We start from the raw sequence: 20,643 nt of genomic DNA, 5'->3' as shown, positions 1-20,643 counted from the left end.
TAAATGTAATAATTCTCCTGCTTTCATTTAAAGAAAGTATTAATAATACAAAAAATAAAACACCAATACAGTAAGAAATCAAAATTCCACTAAGGTTCCCAGGAACTCAATGTTCACACAGTACCTGCTCAGCTTCTAGATGAAAACACCATAAAATAAGATATTTAGCAGTTTCTTCACATACAAGGTATGGATGGTCTGACAAAAATCTCTGACTATCATCCCATCGACTCAACATACCTATAAAAAAAGAATTAAACCATAAATGTCAAATATTTCTTTCTTCCTGTAAGGGAAAAAAATGCCATTCTTAATTAATCTCGTATTGGTATTTTAAAATGATTCTCTTTAAATACAATTTGTATTACCAGAGTAATATTCTATGGTAAAAGAGCAAATAAAGAGGGAGAATACTTTCAAATAATTTCCAGTAGATTGGAAATAACTTCCAAAATTCACAGAAAGTTTTATTTCAGATAATTAGGATAAAGTAGAATGGCTAGTTTAAAGTTAAAAAGTCCTACATCTAGGACTGCCAGTAGTCTTGGGAAAATTCAGACAGTCATTCATTTAGCCATTTACTCATGATATCTGTTTATATATAAAGTAACATAATCTTATAAAAATTAGTTAAGCATATTTTAAAATGGCTGCCATTTTGTTTCAAGATGTCAAAGGAATCCAAATACTATTTAAGGTGTATCTGCATCTTTCTCTAAATTAGAAATTTGGTCAAAGTCAGTAATCATGAAACCAGGAGAGTACTGAGTTTTTAACTTTGCCCAGTCAATTTTATAACTGAATAAATTAAATATAACAATGTTAGATTTAGTCTCTGTAGACTCATCCAAGGAAGTTAGGATGTTCACGGAAATTTTATAGGGCTATCTCAATAGTTTCACAATAAACTTTTCCTCTAGACACACAATGAACTCCTACACATTAAATTCCACATTAGAACACAAAAGAACAAAACTGAAGACAAATGTCTCACTGAGAAGACACAGCAACACATGCGAGTCAGCTGAAAATAAATGATTGATTTTTCTTCACTTAAAAAAAGGGGAAAAATATTTTAGCATTTTCTCATAGAGATGTATAAACTTTAAAAGGTAGTACCTTAATATTTTGGAGACAATGAATAGGTCACTGAAAATTCTGAGAAACAGCGTATGATGGAAATTACTTAAAACTACTTCTCAAGATATGAAGAGTCTAATGACTCCGGGGGATCAGATCTAAAGAAAGCATAATCCTTAATTTTTACACTTGAAAACACAATGTAAATCCTATGAAGCAGTTTTGCTTTAGCTTTCTTACACTTCTGAAGAGGTAATATTTTCAACTCTATCTACCATCCATATAGAGCACTGCTTCTCCTGTTTTCTCCATGGCAGTACTGTAACTCACTGATTTACCAAAATCCTACCCATTTTAGTTTCTTTTGCAGGAAAGATGACATGAAAAGGTTAGTGACATTTGTAGGGCCATGAGGAAAGGTATCATTAAATGTTAAAGTTTTCTTAAATACATATTTAATACTTGAGACAAAGTTAACACTTGAGACTAAACATCCATTTTCTTTATCTGAAAAATATCTGTCATCACTGGATTTCAAAAATGCACATCAACGACTAGGCACAGTGACTCACGCCTGTAATCCTAGCACTTTGGGAGGCTGAGGTGGGAGGACTGCTTGAGACTAGGAGTTTGAGACCAGCCTGGACAATGTACTGAGAGCCTGCCTCTACAAAAAATAGAAAAATTAGCCGGGTGTGATGGTACACACCCATGGTCCCAGCTACTCAGAAGGCTGGGGCAGGAGGATCGCTTGAGCCCAGGAGTTTGAGGTTGCAGTGAGCTATGATGCCACTGTAGTCTAGGTAGGGAACAGAGTGAGACCCTCTCTCACCAAAAACAAACAAAAAAAACCCACCATTGAATTAGTATGAAATTGAGAAGTTAAATTACAGGTAGTCCATACAGACCTTTGTGGAAAAAATACGGAATTTTATGAAAATATTTAAAAGAGAATCAATAGCTGAGTGAAACAGAACCTAACTGAAATTATTGATGTTACTCTGGATTTTACAAACTTGTAAACAAATACACACGCCCTTATTAATTTCCCTTTCCTCTCTGCATTATACTTATAGAATGGTACATTTTAATACCTTACACTATTCATTTTATCTATGTGCTAAAAATCTCCCAGCTAGGTTGTGAATTCCTTGAGGAAAGATACATGACCATTTTTCCTATATTTCCTGAGCCCCAGATCTGTATTCCAGTCATCTGCCACCATACAACTATTTCTACTTACATTCCTACACAAAAATATTTTATATGAAACCAATCCCATCCTTCTCTCTCTGTAGGATTACAATGCTTCCTAGCCTGCATGTTACCAATAAAGCTTTCTAGAAATTTCTCTGACATTCCCATTTCTCTCACATCAAATTGATCACTAAGTCCTGTGGTTAACTACTACAATCTGCTAATATGGTGAATCACGTTAATGAATTTTCCAACGTTGAATTAAGCAATCCTTGAATTCTTAGGATAAACCCTTTAAATTTGAAAAATCCAGAAAATAAAAGCCTGCAATTCTATCACAAGATAATTATTAACATTTTGATGTATTTCCTTCCAGGTGTATTTTTTAATGACTTTTAAAGAAACAAAATTAAAATCATATCATGCATTGCCTATTCATTTCACTTCATATTCAAGAATACCATATATTAAATGTTTTCAAAAACAGGATATTGATATGTTTTTAAAAAGCAATACATAAGTAATTACGTTGAAGAGGCTATATTCAGTTTCAGTACAAATGAAAAAAAATCCCATCATAGTTATTTGTGAAAATATTTAAAGTTTTTGATAAAATTTCCAGCAACAACATCCTAAACAGATTCAAAAAAAGCTGAATCACAGCTAACTTTGGCTGGAAGTGAAGATGATGTGCTCTGAAAAACTGTTAGATGATTCCAAAAGTCGCTCTGATGATTACAAAGACAGTGATGTCAGAGATGCATATAACTTTCAATGTTAACTATGTGAAGTTTAAGAGTTAACAGGCTTTGTTTCTAAATTGATATTTTATATTTATAAACTATGAATTAACTAAATTAAATACAAATGTAGAAAAAAATCAGATTTCAATGCTTCATAACATTCCATGACATACTGTACCATTTACCATTGGATGGTAAATTTCACCTAATTATAACAGTAAAAACATCACAAGAAAGTAGTCAACAGATAGCATAAGAGAAAGTTAGGAAGAACTCTGAAGAATATAATACACAGAAGACCACAGAGAAGTACTGGTGTGAAACCCCTATAGTCCTACAGAGTTGCCCACACACCAGGCCCATGTCTTCCAAGAGTCTGGAATGGAATCCAAGTTTGGAAAGCCTCAAGTTTGAAGCTTTAATTACAGCTCCTATTCTAGACATTTTTAAAGGAGTGTATCAATGTAGTCCTCATTCTGGTAATGCTTTCTTCCTTTAACACAGAAAGCATACAACATCAGAAACAACTGATTCCACCAAGCAGGGACAGCATCAAACTTTCACTGTTTTGCCTCAGGTCTCTATCTATTCTATGCCATAATTTGGTCAACAGGGATTTTGATGATCTCATCATCCCACATGTCTACAAGTTGGTCTACTCTACACAGAAGGTACTTGGTGAACAGGAAGTTGCAGGTACCCCAGATGCCTTAAGATTACATGCATACCAGAGAGTGGGAAAAACACATGAAAATTTTAAGAGCCTACTACCTTAGTAACATTTCTGGGGATCCAATGTGCTGTGGCAAGTAGGATTATCTCCTCCAAAATGAAAAGCTGTGCATATCCACTAAGAAACAGGCACAATGTGAATCTGGGAGTGGCTATCTGGTCTGGTTGGGTTTGAAGACAGCAAGGCTCTGGTTAGTATTACAAGATAGTATACTGGAAGCTCACAACATACAATGGAAAAACGATTGCTTATTAATTACCTGTGGATGTCAAGTCAGCCTTTTCCCTCACCTATCTCATTACTTGCACCATAGTATCATACAATAAGGGGTTGTGGTGGCACAAGTTTGAGATTATGCACAGATTCAACAGCATAGACTCTCCTCATCAAGGATGTTCTGCTATCCCAATCCAGTTTAGCCAATGAACACCTAATATGCCTGTAGCAAAAACCAATGCTGAAGCTTCAATATGGTACCATACACTGGAGAGACCATCCAGTCATCAAGTAGCAGGTTGACTATCGGGGTCCCATTTCATCTTGGAGGGACCAGTAATTCCTCACTTGAACAGCTGATTCTAGATATGGAATTGCTCTCCCTCCTTGCCCTGCTACTACCACTAATACATCTGTGGTCTTACTAAACAAGCATACCACATTATTTTTTTACATAGAAACTCATTTTACAGCAAAAGAAATGAAGACTATAGGCTCATGAAATTCCCTAGTCTTATGAACATCACTACCCAGAAGCAGCAGGTTTTATAAAATGATGAAATGGTTTGTTGAAGACTTAGTTACAGTGTCAGATGGGTTAAAACACCTTCTGAGCTTCAGATAATTTTCTCATGCAAAATTGCTTTTGCCTAAGGCACTCAGTTTACAGCAAAAGTGAAGGAACTGTTTCTCACCTACTAGGTTTCCCATGGCTCCAAAGCAACCACCCTATAAAGTGTCAGCTGGATGAAAACATCTTGAGGGATGTTGTTCTATCAGACGTAGTACATACTCTGAAAGAGCAACCAGTATATGGCACTATTTTTCCTACAGCAGAAAAGCACGGGGCTAGGAAGCAAGAACTGTAGGTGGCAGTGGCAACTCACATATTACAAGTAAGATTCATTTACAAAATTTTTGCCTTTTATCCTTATGACTCAAGGTTCTGCTCATTTAAAGATTTTAATATCTGTCCAAGGGAGAATTGTTTGTTTTTTTTCTATTGTAAATAATACCACAATGATAATATGTAGAAAAACTTTGTCTATGTTTATTTTTTCAAGTACTATTCTTGAGTTAAATACACAGTCTATTTTCTTTTTTAAACATAAAAAGTATGAGGAAAATGAGTATTTTATAAGTAAATTGTATAAAAGGAAGGGAAAAAAGTAATATCCATTGTCTTGACATAACTGACACATAAATGAAATTCAAAAATCTTTGGGGAAAAAAACACCAATAAGAAAAAGATTTCAAAATGCCATTTAGTTCATGAACATACTACAAATAAAAACCATGTTTATTAAATTAACACATTACTTGGAATCAAAAAAAAAAAAATGCTTTAAGCCTTAACTCCTAACACTTCTCAGGAACATTTTCATGCCAGCAGTATTATACTGCTTATAATTCTCAGAACACACCATGCTGTTTCCTAATTCTGCCTTTCTACATGCTGTTGCTATTGCCTTGCCTCTTTTTTAACTACATGGAAAACTTCTATCTGTTCCTCATAATCAAGCTCAGATGCTACCTCCTCTGGGAAGCCTTCACTTTTATTAGCCCCCATACTGCCCCTTTTCCCAAAGAGAAAAAACTATTTTTAGTTCTTTATATATATATTTCTATTACTATATTTACCTGAATAACAGTTAAAGGATCTGCCTGAATTATATAGCATCATATCCAAAACTTGAAAAAAATGTATACTCATCTTTTAACTATGAGATAATCAGATACCAAGGAAGCAAAAATGAAAAAAGAAAAAAGCAAAGACTAGTTGGGAAATGGAAAGAGGCTATGGAATAAAAAGACTGTCTTAGAGGGTAGTATTTTGCTTCTCTTTATAATTTGGTTTGCTCTATCAATCTATTTTATTTCTGACCAAAAATAAGGCTAAAACAAAATCTATATAACTATGCCAGAAGTAGCTACACAACTGGAGTTTGCCACTTATCTTTTTGGCTCCCATTTTATAAATCCATATTTTGCACACATACATATGATACGAAACATTACAAAGAAGGAAACTCAAACAGTAGACTTACCAAAATGTCTGATTTTTTGCTCATATTTCTGCATAAATGATTTTGATTTATCTTCATCTTCTGTTTCTTTTCTTTTATCTTGATTAATAAAACTCTTAAGAAAAAATTTTAGAAATGAAAATCAGATTTTATATTCTAATTTAATCTTCTTTCTCAGATACTGAATGCCTAGCAATCCTTTCTATAGACAATATAAAAATATAGTATGGTATCATACTGATATTACATCATTAAATTCATCTGTTAAACTCTTTATTTAAAAGATAAAAATTTTTTTATATGGGAGTTTCATTAGTTTTATTTAAAATGATGTATGTGTGGGAAAGGTTTATCTCAGAAATCATACAGAAAAACATCTGATTTAACCTTTATGTTAAACTGTATCTCCCTATTAAAGGTATATACAGAAAGATCTATTATATACATAATTTATGTTTGCATTATTCATTTCCCATAAATATTTGCAACTCTGGCCTAATCCTTGGAGTTCTTGCTGTAAATAAACTAAGAAATTCAGAGTATACAGAGAATAAAGTACATTTACTATAAATTCTTTGTTAAGACATAAACCAAAAATAGACCTTTGTTGTATTTCTAATACACTTTTCTTAAGAGAGGCCAAACAATTTGATTCTTGAAATCAAGTATAAATTTCTATTTGGGAAGTGCTTATTTTCGGTTAAATAAGTCATAAAACAGATCAAGAATGAAGTTTTTATCTAGCCAGAAAAACTGGCAGAGCAGTTTCTCAGAACATTCTGTGATCACATTTATGCCCTGTTACCATTACTGCCAAAAATGAAAATTGCAAATCAGCTCACTACGAGTTTACAAGAGGAAACACACAAAAGTTTATATATTTCAAAATAAAAGTTTTTTTTTCTTTTATAGTCTGCCTTTATAGTCTGCCATCTAGCCCAGCATTGTCCAATAGAAATACAATCCAAGTCACAAATGTAATTTAAAGTTTTATATTAGCCACATTAAAAAGTAAAAAGAAACAGATGACAATAACTTATTTTATTTAACCTAATATATCCAACATATCATTTGAACATGTAAGCAATACAAAAAAATTGTTAATAAAATATTTTACTTTGTTTTGGTACCAAGTGATTGGAATCTGGTGTGTATTTTACACTTACAGCACTTCTCAATTAGGACTAGCCACATTTCAAGCGCTCAATTGCACATGTGGCTAGTGGCTATCCAGTTGGACAGCGCAGATCTAGACTAGGCCTCTCAAGTCTCAAGCTCCCAGACAAAACCAATGTACGATTTTGAGCAAATGACTGGAACATAAAGATAGTCCTAATTAATTTGTGGTATAAATGTAGGCAATGTTAGAACCTAAGTTTAAAAAAACAAAAGCAGAGACAATGTGAAAATATATTTTTTTTTGTGAGCAATGTGTTAAAAGAAGAGACAGTAACTTTATAAAACAAACGTTGCTTTGATCATTCCCTCTGGAAGAAAAAATTTAAATAGGTTTTGGGTAAAAATGCAAAGCAGAAAATAATACTAAAGATGACACACCCCTTAAAATAACATATACAGATATAGCTAATTATTCAGATAAAGAATGATCCTGCTGGGGAAGAGAAAAATTTATATACATTAGTACAGGCACAGAGAAAGTCCAGAAAGATATGATTGACTATTAACAGCGGTTATTTCTGGGAAATGGTAAAGGGATCCTTTCAATTTCTATTTTACATACTTACGTATTGTTTTTTAATTTATTTATTTTACAATAAGCATGTTTTATTCTTAATTTTTCTCAATTAAAGAAGAAATTACTGATAGAGCTAGTGGTAATGTACATTTATCTGTGTGTGTTACTGATTGCTGTAGTTGAAGTTGAGTTAGTCCAGGAAAAGGCAAACAATGCTCAAGAGGGCAAGGGAGAATGGATGCCAGGAGGACAGAAACAAGTGGGTTATGGACGAGAAGTCTAAAAAATAATGGTTAAAAATAAAGTCAAAGTGGATTTAGACAAGAATGAGCAGTCTATCCCCCAAGCTTGAGAGTTAGGTTTAGTACAAATACAAAGAGGTACCATTTACAAATTAGTAGAAAATGACTGAATTTCATTGCCCTACAGGTTCCACATTGCCATCCCAATAGGAATGTAGATTACATGAGTATATCTATTTGTTAAAATTTTACACTTACGATTTGAGCATCTCAAAGTATATAAATCTTACTTAAAAATTAAACAGAAAATTAATAAACAAGCAGGGATGAGGAGTGGGGGAAAGTATAAATGAAAATGGCCTAATGATGATAGTTGTGGTTGTCAAACACAGGGGGTTCATCTGTTTACTTTGTGTATGTTGAAATTTTCCATAATGAAAGGCTAAAAATGGGTCCAAATTCACACCTAAATGATGTTCATGGGTTAATTAAAAGAAATGATGATGTTTGAAGGCCAATCCCTCCCTATTCTGGGCATGTTGCAGGCCTAAAGAACACTAATAGTGGATAATATACAAAATCTACCTTTGTTGTAAAACTAAACGCTTTTAGCTTCTGCAAACTGTTTCCTTTAGACACTTTGGTATAGTGGAAAAAAACCGAACATCAAAATATCAGCACCTGTCAGCATGTTCACAGATTTATTTATAAATGCTTCTCCAAAATAAGGCTTAATATAGATTATTTTTCAACATATAATTGTATCAGTTTATTCCATATTAGTTCGTGAAGCTATCTGTTAGGCTTTGCCTTTTTACCCGTCTTAGGCATTTGGAAATTGATCTCTAAAAATTCTGATTTTCAAATGGAAACAAAGGTATAAAACCCTAAAGTCTGAGAAACATGGGATTTTAAAAGGCTAACCAGGCCAATGATGTCCATTACTAATGCAGATGATAATTTTCAGAAAAAACTATTATATGGACATCAAAGGGATCTTAATAAAGGATACTCAACTAGTCTCTCAATTCCACAGTCAGAAATAATCTCTCAATTCCACAGTCAGAAGTTTTTTCCTCACATTTAATCTACCACTATGTTATCAAGTCACTCTACTCTACTTACTTTTCAGTTTCTTCATTTATAAAATAAGGTGATTGAATTAAAGGAACCCTAAAGCAGTGACCACAGTAGGGGGTACAAAACATGAGATGTGGGGGAAAATACCTTATAATGTTTTCTTATCCTTGTGAGTATCAATTCTTTGTGAATGTTTTCTAATATATATATTTGTCCAGCAGTACATGTATATAAACAAATAGGTGAGACAGGTCAATTAACTGCCTGGAGTCTATAGCTCTAGAGCAAGAGCTTTTAAACTTTTGACTTTCATAAACTTTTCAAGCACTTTTCATAAACTGTCAAAATTGAACACTGTTTACAGGATTCCATTACATTGCTACCAAATATGCACAACTGGTTTGTCCAAACACTTCAGTTTTCTTTCTTTCATTATGGCCCAATAAAAGGTCATACCTTATTAAAAACATCCTTGCTAATGGCATCCACACTCCACAGACACATCCTTTCTCTTTGTATTAGAGCCTCTTCTTTCTGTCGCCATTCTTCTTCCCGTTGCCTCAGTTCTGATACTGCAGTTTGTGCTTTGGCGTGTTCCTGATCCAAGGACTCAGAGTTATGCAGTGCTAAGCTACCAAGTTTCTGCTGAGCTTCAGCGAGATTCCATTTGCACGCCACAGAGCTCTTCACAAACTCTTTCTGCTTTTGGCAAGCTAGTTCAATCCCATGGCTATATATCTGGATGAAAAAACAATATTTGTTAGAAATGAAGAAGGCAATGAATATGTTTGTGCAGCACAGTTCAATTTTTTTTATGTAAAGGATTTCTGTGCAATATTTTTGGTACATAGCATATCCTGTGTTCTGGACTTGCAGTTACATTTTTACATTCTAGGCCTTGTTTTATCAACTAGACTCTAAGCTTCTTTGTTAATCTATGCCCCTCCCCTGACAACTAACAGTAACAAAAAGCCTGGCAACAATCACAGTGCATAAAGCCGGTGCTCACTAACTGATCAACACTATGGTGTTCACACAGTAGTAATATTTTCCAGGGATTAGGAGGTTGGAGGGGGGTAAACTCACAACTAATGGACACGGTGAGCATTGTAGAGGGGAAGGGCATGCCTCTGAACCTCGCCTGGGTGAGGCAAAGACATAAAATGTAAACAGAATGTTTGTACCCTCATAATATCCTGAAATTAAAAAAATAATAATAAAAATAAATAAAGCTGGTGCTCAACAAACATCAGATTTATAGTCTTTATGATACTGAGCCAGCAAAATAAGGAGAACAGAGCTTAAATCTAGTTTATCACCTCAACATCCAACACGCTGAAAACAAGACCTTTAGAGTTTTGTTCTTCAAGTTCTTCACTACAAAAACCTCCTTTTATTTAGAAGTAATCATTTCTTGATTTCTGTTTACTTTCTGTATTTTCCCAATCCTTGGTGATCTGAGAAGTTCTTATTGGAAATTCCTATTTATAACTGATTATATCAGACAGCTATCCTTTAACTTATTCCTAATCAAAATAGGCAAAGATTTTTTTTTTTTTTTTTTTTTTGAGACAGAGTCTCACTCTGTTGCCCGGGCTAGAGTGAGTGCTGTGGCGTCAGTCTAGCTCACAGCAACCTCAAACTCCTAGGCTTAAGTGATCCTACTGCCTCAGCCTCCCGAGTAGCTGGGACTACAGGCATGCGCCACCATGCCCGGCTAATTTTTTTTTTTGTATATATATATTTTAGTTGTCCATATAATTTCTTTCTATTTTTAGTAGAGACGGGGTCTCACTCTTGCTCAGGCTGGTCTCGAACTCCTGACCTCGAGCGATCCACCCGCCTCGGCCTCCCAGAGTGCTAGGATTACAGGCGTGAACCACCGCGCCCGGCCAGCAAAGATATTTTTTTTAAAAGTGCCAAATGATCCACCCTGGTGACTCTGTTCCACTCAGAAGCTGTAGGATTTAATTAATATATGTAAAGCACTGTGATAGGTATTTAATTCCTTATATTACTTGGCTCTGTAAAACAAAAGCTGAAGGTACATTCTTTACGATTTCTTAGCCAAATATAGATTAACTTCAAACGACTTATTAGGAATAATTTCTCTCCCATCTGTTCCTGTATGTGCATCACTATTCAAGCCCTTATCATTCCACATGTGAATTATACAAATACAGCCTGTTTATCCCAAGCCATTCTCCACTCCACTAGCCTGGAGTGATTGTTCCAAAAAACAAATCTGATCATTTTATTCATTCTTAGGTCTCGGGATAAAGTGCAAACTCTGTGGCATGGCCCTTCATGACGTCATCTCCAATTATCTCTCTAGACTGGGTTTAAGTTACTCTTTTACTTGTTTGTTTATTCTTACTGTCCCCACCAATGCTCTCCCCCCCCCCTTCAATTTGCCAATTTTTCCTCTAGGTAACTCCTATCTCCATCCAGATTCTGGCATCACCTAAGTTTTTCCTTATCCATTTTCTCCCCACCCAAGTTATGCATATTTCTAAGGCAATGTTTTTCACACAATATCACGCTTATCTGTTTACTCAACTATCAGCTCCTTGAGAGGCCAAAATTCAATAAATGTTAGATGAATAAATTCACTTCTTTGAACCGACTGGTGGTGGTAAAGAATTCTGAGGCAAGTAGCAAGCAAGGCCTCCACCTCCTAGCTGAGTCTTCAGGAAAACTCAGATTTCTACTAGGGTAAATGTGGACACTGTCGCTATTCAGATGTTTTATTTACTCATTCAGCAAGTTTGGAGCCGAGGTACTACAGACCATGTCCTTAATAAACCCAGTAAAATATTTATTTTTACTTTTTGCTATCTTAGAATGGGATCAAGAGTAACTGTAGACTAACTATGCTTAAAATGGGGCCAGGAAAAGGAGAAAAACAAAGCTATAAAACTTATTTTGTAAGAAGACAAAGATATACCAAGAAAGGCAATAGGGATAAATGGAAATATCTTGCATTTTTAAATTATGTGGGCGCAAATACTCATTTCTCAAATCAAACAAATTCTAAAAGTGATTTACGTTTAAATTCTCCACAGACTACCCAGACAACATTTGGCCATTTGGGAAAACATTCCAACACGTATTCAGATGGTTAAATAAAATATTAGGCCATATTTTAATCAGTGAGCATACTGAAGTTTTAGAAGGACATTAATATGATTATATTTTAATGAACATAAATTCTAAAAAGGAACTGTTAGCATTAAAATGTACCAATGTAACTTTACAACAAAAAATCTCAAAAAGGATCTCTATATTCTGATCTGCCTTTATATTAACTGGATCTCAGAATTATACATCACATAGTATATTAAGATGTCTAGATTCCCATATTTGATAAAACTAAACCAAAGCTGTTTTTTAAAGATTATAAAATGTTTATCAGCTGCATTACACATTGTATTCTTTCCAAATATTCCAATCCCAAAATTTCAGTCTTAAAGCCAGCAAGACAAATAAGTAGGTTTATAATAAGCACATGAACTTAGAATTAGTAATCACTTTGCAAATTTTAAAACCAATTAAAGGTAGTTTCATCTAAAGTTTTACAGTACTTCACAGGACGGGCAGTGCAGTAGGTGGGAAAATATACCGCACTAGGAGTCATAAGTGGTTTCTAGTTTTAATTCTGCCACTAACGAGTTATATGGCCTCAGGGAAATCACTTTCTTTTTTTTTTTTTTTTTTAAGGCTGCTGAAGTGAGGAAATCACTTTTAATAAAGGAGATAAGCCTACTGACTTCTAAAATCCCTTTCAGCTAAACAAGTTTCTAAGTGCACCAGTAAAAATAATATATATATATACACATACAGATATTTTTAAAATTCAATGTTTCTCTTAGCTTACTTTTGTGATTCAACCACAACACACTAAAATTCTTGAGACCTTTCTTTCTCTCCAGCTGCCTTCAAAACTGACAACAGCAGCTGCTGTTCATTATTATCTTTCTCTGTAACACATTACATGCTTATAACACATTTTGTATATAAACATGACACTGGTGATCCACAATTAGTGGGTGACTACTGACCCATCAACTCTCATTCTGTCCTCCTAAAAAATGCCTTGCACTTTCCTAGTGACTAGCTAGCTGAACTCCAGTCTGTGGTTATGAAACAGCATTTTTCTCTGTGTAAAGCCAACTAACCCCATTAGCTGGGTATAAGATTGATGATTTTACACATACTGGCAAACGACTTAAATCTTCATTAACACCTAGCAAAATGAGTTCAGAGAAAAACTATTAATTTTGTTATGACCTTAGGAACCCCATTTTCCAAGAAGCTTAGAAGGCAGACACTTACAATCCATTGACCATATTACTGTTTAGTCTGTGATCCTGAAATATACTTCCAAAACACACTAAGGTTAGGAGATAAACCAGGACAAGGTGATATGAATATATAAGTATTCCCTAAGACAGGGCCCAGAAAAATCCTAAATGGTGTATCACATTTGGATAAATTTCAGAGCAGGAATGCTCGGTTGAAAACCACTAGTAGGCAGGAATGCGAGGAAGAATTCTGTAGGAAAAGGGAAGTGTGTGCCTACATGTTTTTACTGGGGAATGACGTGAAGCAAAACTAAAAACAAAACAGTAAGGCAAAGATGGTCACGTGAATGGGAGAGGTGTGCACCAGCAGCATTAAAAGCGAGGTTTACAGAATTTTTCTTAGATGTCAACGTGGGTGAAATAGCATGTGAATTCATCTTTACGTCAAGACTCAGTGTGATGCTTAACTACAATCATTCACTGTTTATAACTACCAACTGTGCACAAGTATGTTGGAGCCTTTAACAGAATAAAGTGCGTGGAGAAAAGCACACACAAGAGGACAAAGGGTCAATGTTACAGCGTGAGCCACCCAAATCTGGGTGCTGTCAGGAAGCGGGGAGGCGGAGGAATGTCTTCTAAAGGTGAGGAAGAATCAGCCAAGGTGAAAGAAAAGGTGTGCGTGGAAGTGGGTAACACATACCCACCCTGTCTCCCCTCTGAAGATGCTATAATAGCAGAGAGATGGCATCAGGCCCCCGGGTCCCAGGGATGAGGTGAACACAGAATAGGGAACAGAAGAGTGTCGCATCGGGGAGACGCGGCACTCCATGGGGCTTGGCGACAGCACCTCTCCATTCCCCCCGCAGAACGCGGGCCCCCTCTCACCTGGGCGCTGCCGCCCGGCAGCTGCGGGCAGCGGGGAGAACCGGGGGACACGTCCAAGTCACTCTCTTCCTCAGCCTCACCCTCGGCCTGAGGCAGGCTCCAGGGTCCCGGCGGCGGCCACGGTTGCTCCATGTCCGGCTACTCCCGGCCCTACAACCGCCCCTGCCAACGGACTTGGCGTTAAGTGGAACCTGCTGCGCGGAGCCAGCCGCCCCAGCCTGCCGGGGCCGTTACCCAGAATCCCCCTGCTAGCCTCGACACAGACGCACACCACGCGCTGGTCTGGGCCGCGCCTCCGGCGGACGGCGGAAGAAGTAGTCGACGGGAGTGTCACTTCCGGTCGGGGCGGGGCAGCGAGGTGCGTCCTGCGGCCTCAGTGTCGGGGGTGGGTCTGGAACCGTTTTCTTGTTTAAAACTTCATTCTCTGAAGCCTTTCAGTGCTGGAGACTTGCATCAGATGGCGCGGCGGGCGGTGAAATATTTGTTAGGTAGTGTTAGATATTTGCTATCCAGTGTTCCCTGCGATGTAAACAGTGGGTCCTGGCCGCCGGGAGGTGCTCGAACCAAGTGTCCACTTTGCATGTTGTTTTAAAACTGCAACTCATTCCTGTGCATTGACACATACACCAGTAGTCCTAAGGTGGGGTTGAGACGGGGGTGGGAGAATTTTGAAAAGTGGAGCCGATTTTCGTCTCGTTTCCAATTACAAGCAATAAGAAAATTATGCAAAACTTGGAGGAGTACACCAAAGATAAAGTACTGGGGCGAGCACGGCTTCAAAGAATTAAGATCAGTACCCTAATAACGAACGTGTAGGGAGGGCTTCCTGTATTCCTACTTTTCTTTAATCCTAAAGATTTGTGCTCTTACTATCCCCTTTTTTGATAAGAGGAAATATACCCAACAAGCCTGAGGTCACACACTTTTAAGAGGAAGAGCTAGGATACAGCCCAGGGAGTCTAACTTCCAAATTTGCACGTTTAACGATCAGGCTTTGTTGCCCTACTTATAATTAAAGACACCCAAATAAAAGCGACAAGACGCCATGTTTTCCCCTGTATTACACTGACAAACTTGGGAAGTTTGATGTGAGGAAATGATGCAAGAATGTAATTTGTGTAATCTTTTGGGAGGAGTAATTTGACAATATGAGAGGCTTAAGTGCTTTGATTCAGTAATTTCACTACCAGGAAATTATGCAACAATTATTTTTGCACCAGTATTGAAAGACTTATTTACAAAGATATTTCGGTAGAATTTTTTGTGGTAAGAAAAAAAAAATCTAATTGCCCATCAATAGAGGAACTTAAGTTATGGCATATTAGTAAAATAGAGTATTATTGGTCTCTAAAAAGAGGAAAGTAGATTTAAATATGCTGATATAGAAATATCTCCAAAATGTATTAAGTTAAAAAAAAGCAACTTGCAGAGTTAGATATATGTATGTATATGTAATACTAGAGAGAAGGAGAGAGAGAGAGAGATCCTATTTATGTGAAGACTAGTGCGCGCGCGCGCGCGCGCGCGCGCGCGTGTGTGTGTGTGTGTGTGTGTGTGTGTAACAGTCCTGGAAGGTATACAAAAAACTGTTAATGATTACTTCTGGTGGGCAAGGCTGGGGAGGAAAGTTTCTGAGGATCTTTATTTTCCACATTTAGCTTTCCTATATTGTGCTGTTTGAATATTTTCCAATGAATATATAAATTAATATTTATATTAAATAAATATAAGTATATTTATTTATGTTATATAAGAAATATATATAATTAGTAAGTAATTACAAATAAAAGTTGAGAAGCACTTTTGCATCTAAACCTTCTGAGTTTATGGGTGAAAGCCACAGGAGAAAACAAAGGGAGAAATAAAAGGAAAACACTTTTCTTTTGCTTCCATAAAGCCACAAAGTGCTTTTAACAGTGCCTGGCATAGAGTAAGCACTATATAAATGCTAAGTGTCGTTGTTGCTGTTGTTGTTGGTTTTTTCCTACCTCACTACTTCTCCTCAGTCTCCTCTTCTAGCTGACTTCTAATTTTAGATTTCCTCAGATTTTGGCAAGTGAGGAAAATCTTGTCTATTCCTGTGGCATTAAATAACATCTGTGTATCGACAATTCCCCAATTGAAATCCAAGCCCTGATCTTACCCCAGTGCTTCAGACTCATAAGTCTACCTGCTGATTTGACATCTCTTTCTGAATGGCTCATAGAAATCTTAAATTTAATACATCCAAAAAGAACACTCGATCTTATCCTGTTCCCCAAACCTCTTCTTCCTGCCTTCTCCATGTCAATAAATGGCACCACCATCAAGTCCAACACCTAGAGGTCAGCCTTAATTCCTCCCTCTCCTTTACCTCTCATACAAACAGCAAGTCTTGTTGTTTTTACCCACCAATCATCTTGAATCTATCTACTTCTCTCCAGCTTTACTGCTTCCTCCCTAAGCTAGGACACCATGATCCCTTCTCAGGACTACTGCAGTAGTCTTCCATGCTTCTGTTCCATTCTTGCTCCTTACAATCTCTTCATACAGTTGCCAGAGAGATTTTTTAAAAATATATAAATCAGATCATGTCACACCCCCGCTGCATCAATTGTATGCTTTCAGTGCAAATAACTGAAACCCCAGCTAAAAGAGACCTAAGCATAGGACATGTATTGTCTATTTAACAAAAAGGATGAAGATAGGTGGTCCTGGAATAGGCTTATCAGTTTGCTGATGTCATCAATCACTCAGATTCTTTCCATTCCTCCTCTCCATCATCCTAAATATGTTGACTTTCATTGTTGGGCTTGTTACATCCTGGTTGCAGGATGACTCCCACAGCCCTGGACAGCACATCAAATTAAAGCAGCTAAAGCAGAAAGGGAGAGGAGGAGGCAAAACAGCTTTATTCACTTGTGGCTCTCATATCAGAATAAAAGTCTCAGAAGCTTCTAGTGATTTCCCCTTATATCTTATTGGCCAGGACAGGATTAAATACATTATAATTTGTTCCCTGGAGCTGGGTACATTGCCACCCACACAAAACTCAGGTTCTGTTGGCAAGGAGGAAAAGTTATGGCTACAAGGTAGAAAATCAAATTCTCTGCCATAACTGTTTTAAGTTCTTGTGCAATCTAGTGTCATCTTAGAAACTCTTGAGTATCATCTCTTAAAACACCCCATCTCTCCCTGACTCCAACCCCATGTCTCTCTTAGTATGTTCATTGGACTCCTTTCAGTCTTTAGACTGAAACAGGATCTGCACTTTTCACCATTAAGAATCATTTGATTCATCAGCTCAGAATCGAAAATGGTTTTGGTAGACAAATCTATGTTTAGGCCCAGGTAACTAGATATTTCCAAGAAGTAGGTAGCAGAACTTTTGAAATAACCATTATTTTAAGAATTATTTCACCATTATTTCACCATTTTTTAAAGGACTGTAGCACTTTTCACCATCATTTTAAGATGATTTGTTTCATCAGCTCAGAGCCTAAAATGGTTTTGGCAGACAAATCTATGTTGAGGCCCAGCTAACTGGGTATTTCCAAGAAGTTGGTACTAGAGCCTTTAAAATAACCATTATCTTAAGAATTATTTCACCATCGTTTCACCGTTATTTTAAGACCAGTAGCACTTTTCACCATTATTTTAAGAATCGTTTGTTGGAGTTGATTTTTGTGAGAGGTGGAAAGTGCAGGTCCTGTGTCAGTCTTTTGTTTGAGTTGATCATCCTCAGAGATGAGAAGTGCGCATTTTTGTGAGAGGTGAGAAGTCAGATCCTGTTTCAGTCTAAGGTCCAAACATACCATTCAGTCTCAAACATACCATTATCCATTTCTTTCCTGACTCATGGGCCTTTGCATTTGCTGTTTCCTTTGCCTGAATATCTTTTCTCTTACTTCTTTGAAAGTCTTGCTAGTAGTCATGCTTCTCTTCTTAGATCTTAGATTAAATGTTAAATCCTTAGAGAGGCCAATCTGGCCACTGAGTCTAAATTAGGTTCTTATTTCCTCTCTAGCTGTATCTTCTATCCCACCACCTTGGATATTTCCATCATACTGTTATCTTATTTATGTTCACTTAGTTATTATGTGTCTTCCCAGACTAGAAGGTAAGCTCCATGAGAATACACATTGTTTCTTATTCATCCTTGTACCTATATTGCTCAGAACATAACTGGCACATAGCATGTACTGAATAAATTAATAGGGAATGAATAAATGGAAACAAGGATAAAAGAAAAGATGCAGGGTTAAATAAAGGCAGAAGAGGGTGAAAAGAGAACAAAAGGGTATATTTTGGTAGATGATAAGGGGTGGATATAATGACATCAGAAGTTTCCATTGCTGACTTTAGTGCCTAAATGCTGTGTCCAGGCACTTTTTTTTTTTAAACAAGTCTTGGAACTTAAACATACTCTTCTACTTTCTTATGTTGGATAATAAATAAAATTCCTTCAAAATTGCTTTGGGTCATAGCTAGCCTGCTACTCCCATGGACATAGAGCTAGCCAGTTGAAACTCAAAGGAGAAAATTAGTTTTTTCTGAGTAGAAATTACTTTTAAATGGAAGGACTATATAGTTGAAAATGTTCAAGGGCAGTTCTTGTAGAAGGACTCGTGTGGTGTCATTATGTAAGTATTGAGCCTACAAATGCCAGTAAATCAAAGCATAAGCCAAAGAGTAACATATGAGTCTGACTCATGAACCCTAATAAAGTTTTGTGAAATAGATCTCATGTGCAGATCCAGATCCCAAATGACTTCAAGATTGTTAAAAGCTGTTCAACTGCAATTTGATTCCTTCCTTGGCAGTATTCCTGACACTTGGGGAAAATTCTTGAGAAGTGTGTATACATACACAAATACTCAAATTGTCAGCTCCCGTTTTGTATATTCATGCAGAGATCACTATTGTTATAATACAGTGCTACTTTTTTCGTTTAAATGGATTTCCTTCTGAATTGCTTGTAAGGTGTTACACATCAAAGTAATTTTATCTGCAGTGTGGTGAATAGATCCACCATATTTTTTCTTTAAGTGTATGTAAGAAGTCTATTGAAGGGAATTTGATAGTGATGTCACCAAGAATTCTTTGGATGGGCTATTTTAGGACAGAAAGAGGTCCATATAAAGATATAATAGCTTTTTCTTATTTAAGTATATGTTTGAAAATTTTTAATTATCATTAATATTTTTATACAAACAAAAGTATAGAATTACAGAAACCATATCCATCACTCAGATTCAATAATTACCAAGATTTTGCTACATTTGCTTCGTCTATTCCTTTTATTCATTTGTTGGAGTACTTAAAAGCAAAATCTGGCCGAGCGTGGTGGCTCACACCTGTAATCCCCACGCTGTGGGAGGCTGAGGCAGGAGGATCACTTGAGCCTAGGGATTCTAGGCTATAGTGAGCTATGATCATGCCATTGTACTCCAGACTGGATGAGAGAGAATGAGAACTTGTCTCTAAAAAAAAAATAACAAGTAAAAGAAAATAAAAGCAAAATCTTAGACATTAGGTCATTTTACCAGTACATACCTTAATGTGCCTCTCTAAACAATGTTAGTATTTGCCTTACATAAACACAAGGGCATTCTCATACCTATCAAAGTTAATTGTTTGGTATTATCTAATGCCCAAACCATAATCAAATTTCCCTGATGGTCTCAAATATTATATTGAAGTTGGTTTGTTTGAATTAGGGTCCCAACAAAGTCCACATATTACATTTAGTTGTTAGGTCTCTTAAGTGTCTTTAAATCTAGATCAGCAGCCCTCACCCCTTCTTCTTCTTCTTTATTTTTTAATGCCATTGACTTGTTGGGGACTAACTTGGTCAGTTGCCCTATAGAATGTCGCACGTTCTAGATATGCTTACCTGCTTCTTTGTGGTGTCATTAGTATATTTCACTATCCCCCATATTTCCTTTAAGTGAGTTTAGCTCTAGAACAATGCTGCCCATTAGAACTCTCTGTGATGATGGAAATAGTTCTACCTGCACTATCTAATACAGTAGCCACTAGACACATGTGGCTATTTGAGCAATTTAAATGTGACTAGTGCAAGCGAGGAACTGAATTTTAAATTTATTTAGTTTTAGGCTGAGTGAGGTGGCTCATGCCTACAATCCCAGTGGTTTGGGAGGCCAGGGTGGAAGGATCGCTTGAGGCCAGGAGTTTGAGATCAGCCTGGGCAACATATTGAGACCCCCATCTCTACAAAATTAAAAAAAAATTAGCCAGGTGTGGGGGCACACACCTGTAGTCCTAGCTACTTGGGAGGCTGAGATAGAAGGATTGCTTGAGCCCAGGGGTTCAAGGCTGTAGTGAGCTATGATAGTGCCACTGCACTCCAGCCTGGGTGACAGAGCAAGAGCCTGTCTCAAAAATAAATGAATAAAATTATGTAAGTTTATTTTATTTTAATTCATTCAGATAGC

At 36.5% G+C, this 20,643-nt stretch overlaps 1 protein-coding gene across 3 annotated transcripts in view; it reads right to left on the bottom strand.

The window, feature by feature from the left end:
- Positions 1-14,476, bottom strand: part of CDC37L1 (cell division cycle 37 like 1, HSP90 cochaperone) — a 36,329-nt gene extending 21,853 nt beyond the window's left edge. For all 3 annotated transcript variants that reach the window (XM_069476455.1, XM_069476456.1, XM_069476454.1), the window contains exons 1-4: positions 14,207-14,476; positions 9,471-9,752; positions 6,018-6,111; positions 125-240 (exon numbers count right to left, since the gene is read on the bottom strand). In XM_069476455.1, the coding sequence (XP_069332556.1) occupies positions 125-240; positions 6,018-6,111; positions 9,471-9,752; positions 14,207-14,338 (624 nt within the window). In that variant the 5' untranslated portion in view covers positions 14,339-14,476. The remainder of the gene's footprint in view (positions 1-124; positions 241-6,017; positions 6,112-9,470; positions 9,753-14,206) is intronic.
- Between the last annotated feature and the right edge of the window lie 6,167 nt (positions 14,477-20,643).

The sequence above is a fragment of the Eulemur rufifrons genome, chromosome 7 (genome assembly GCF_041146395.1).
Source record: "Eulemur rufifrons isolate Redbay chromosome 7, OSU_ERuf_1, whole genome shotgun sequence".
NCBI lineage: Eukaryota > Metazoa > Chordata > Mammalia > Primates > Lemuridae > Eulemur > Eulemur rufifrons.
The sequence above is the reverse complement of the archived record's forward strand: the minus strand, read 5'-3'. Positions and strand labels throughout refer to the sequence as shown.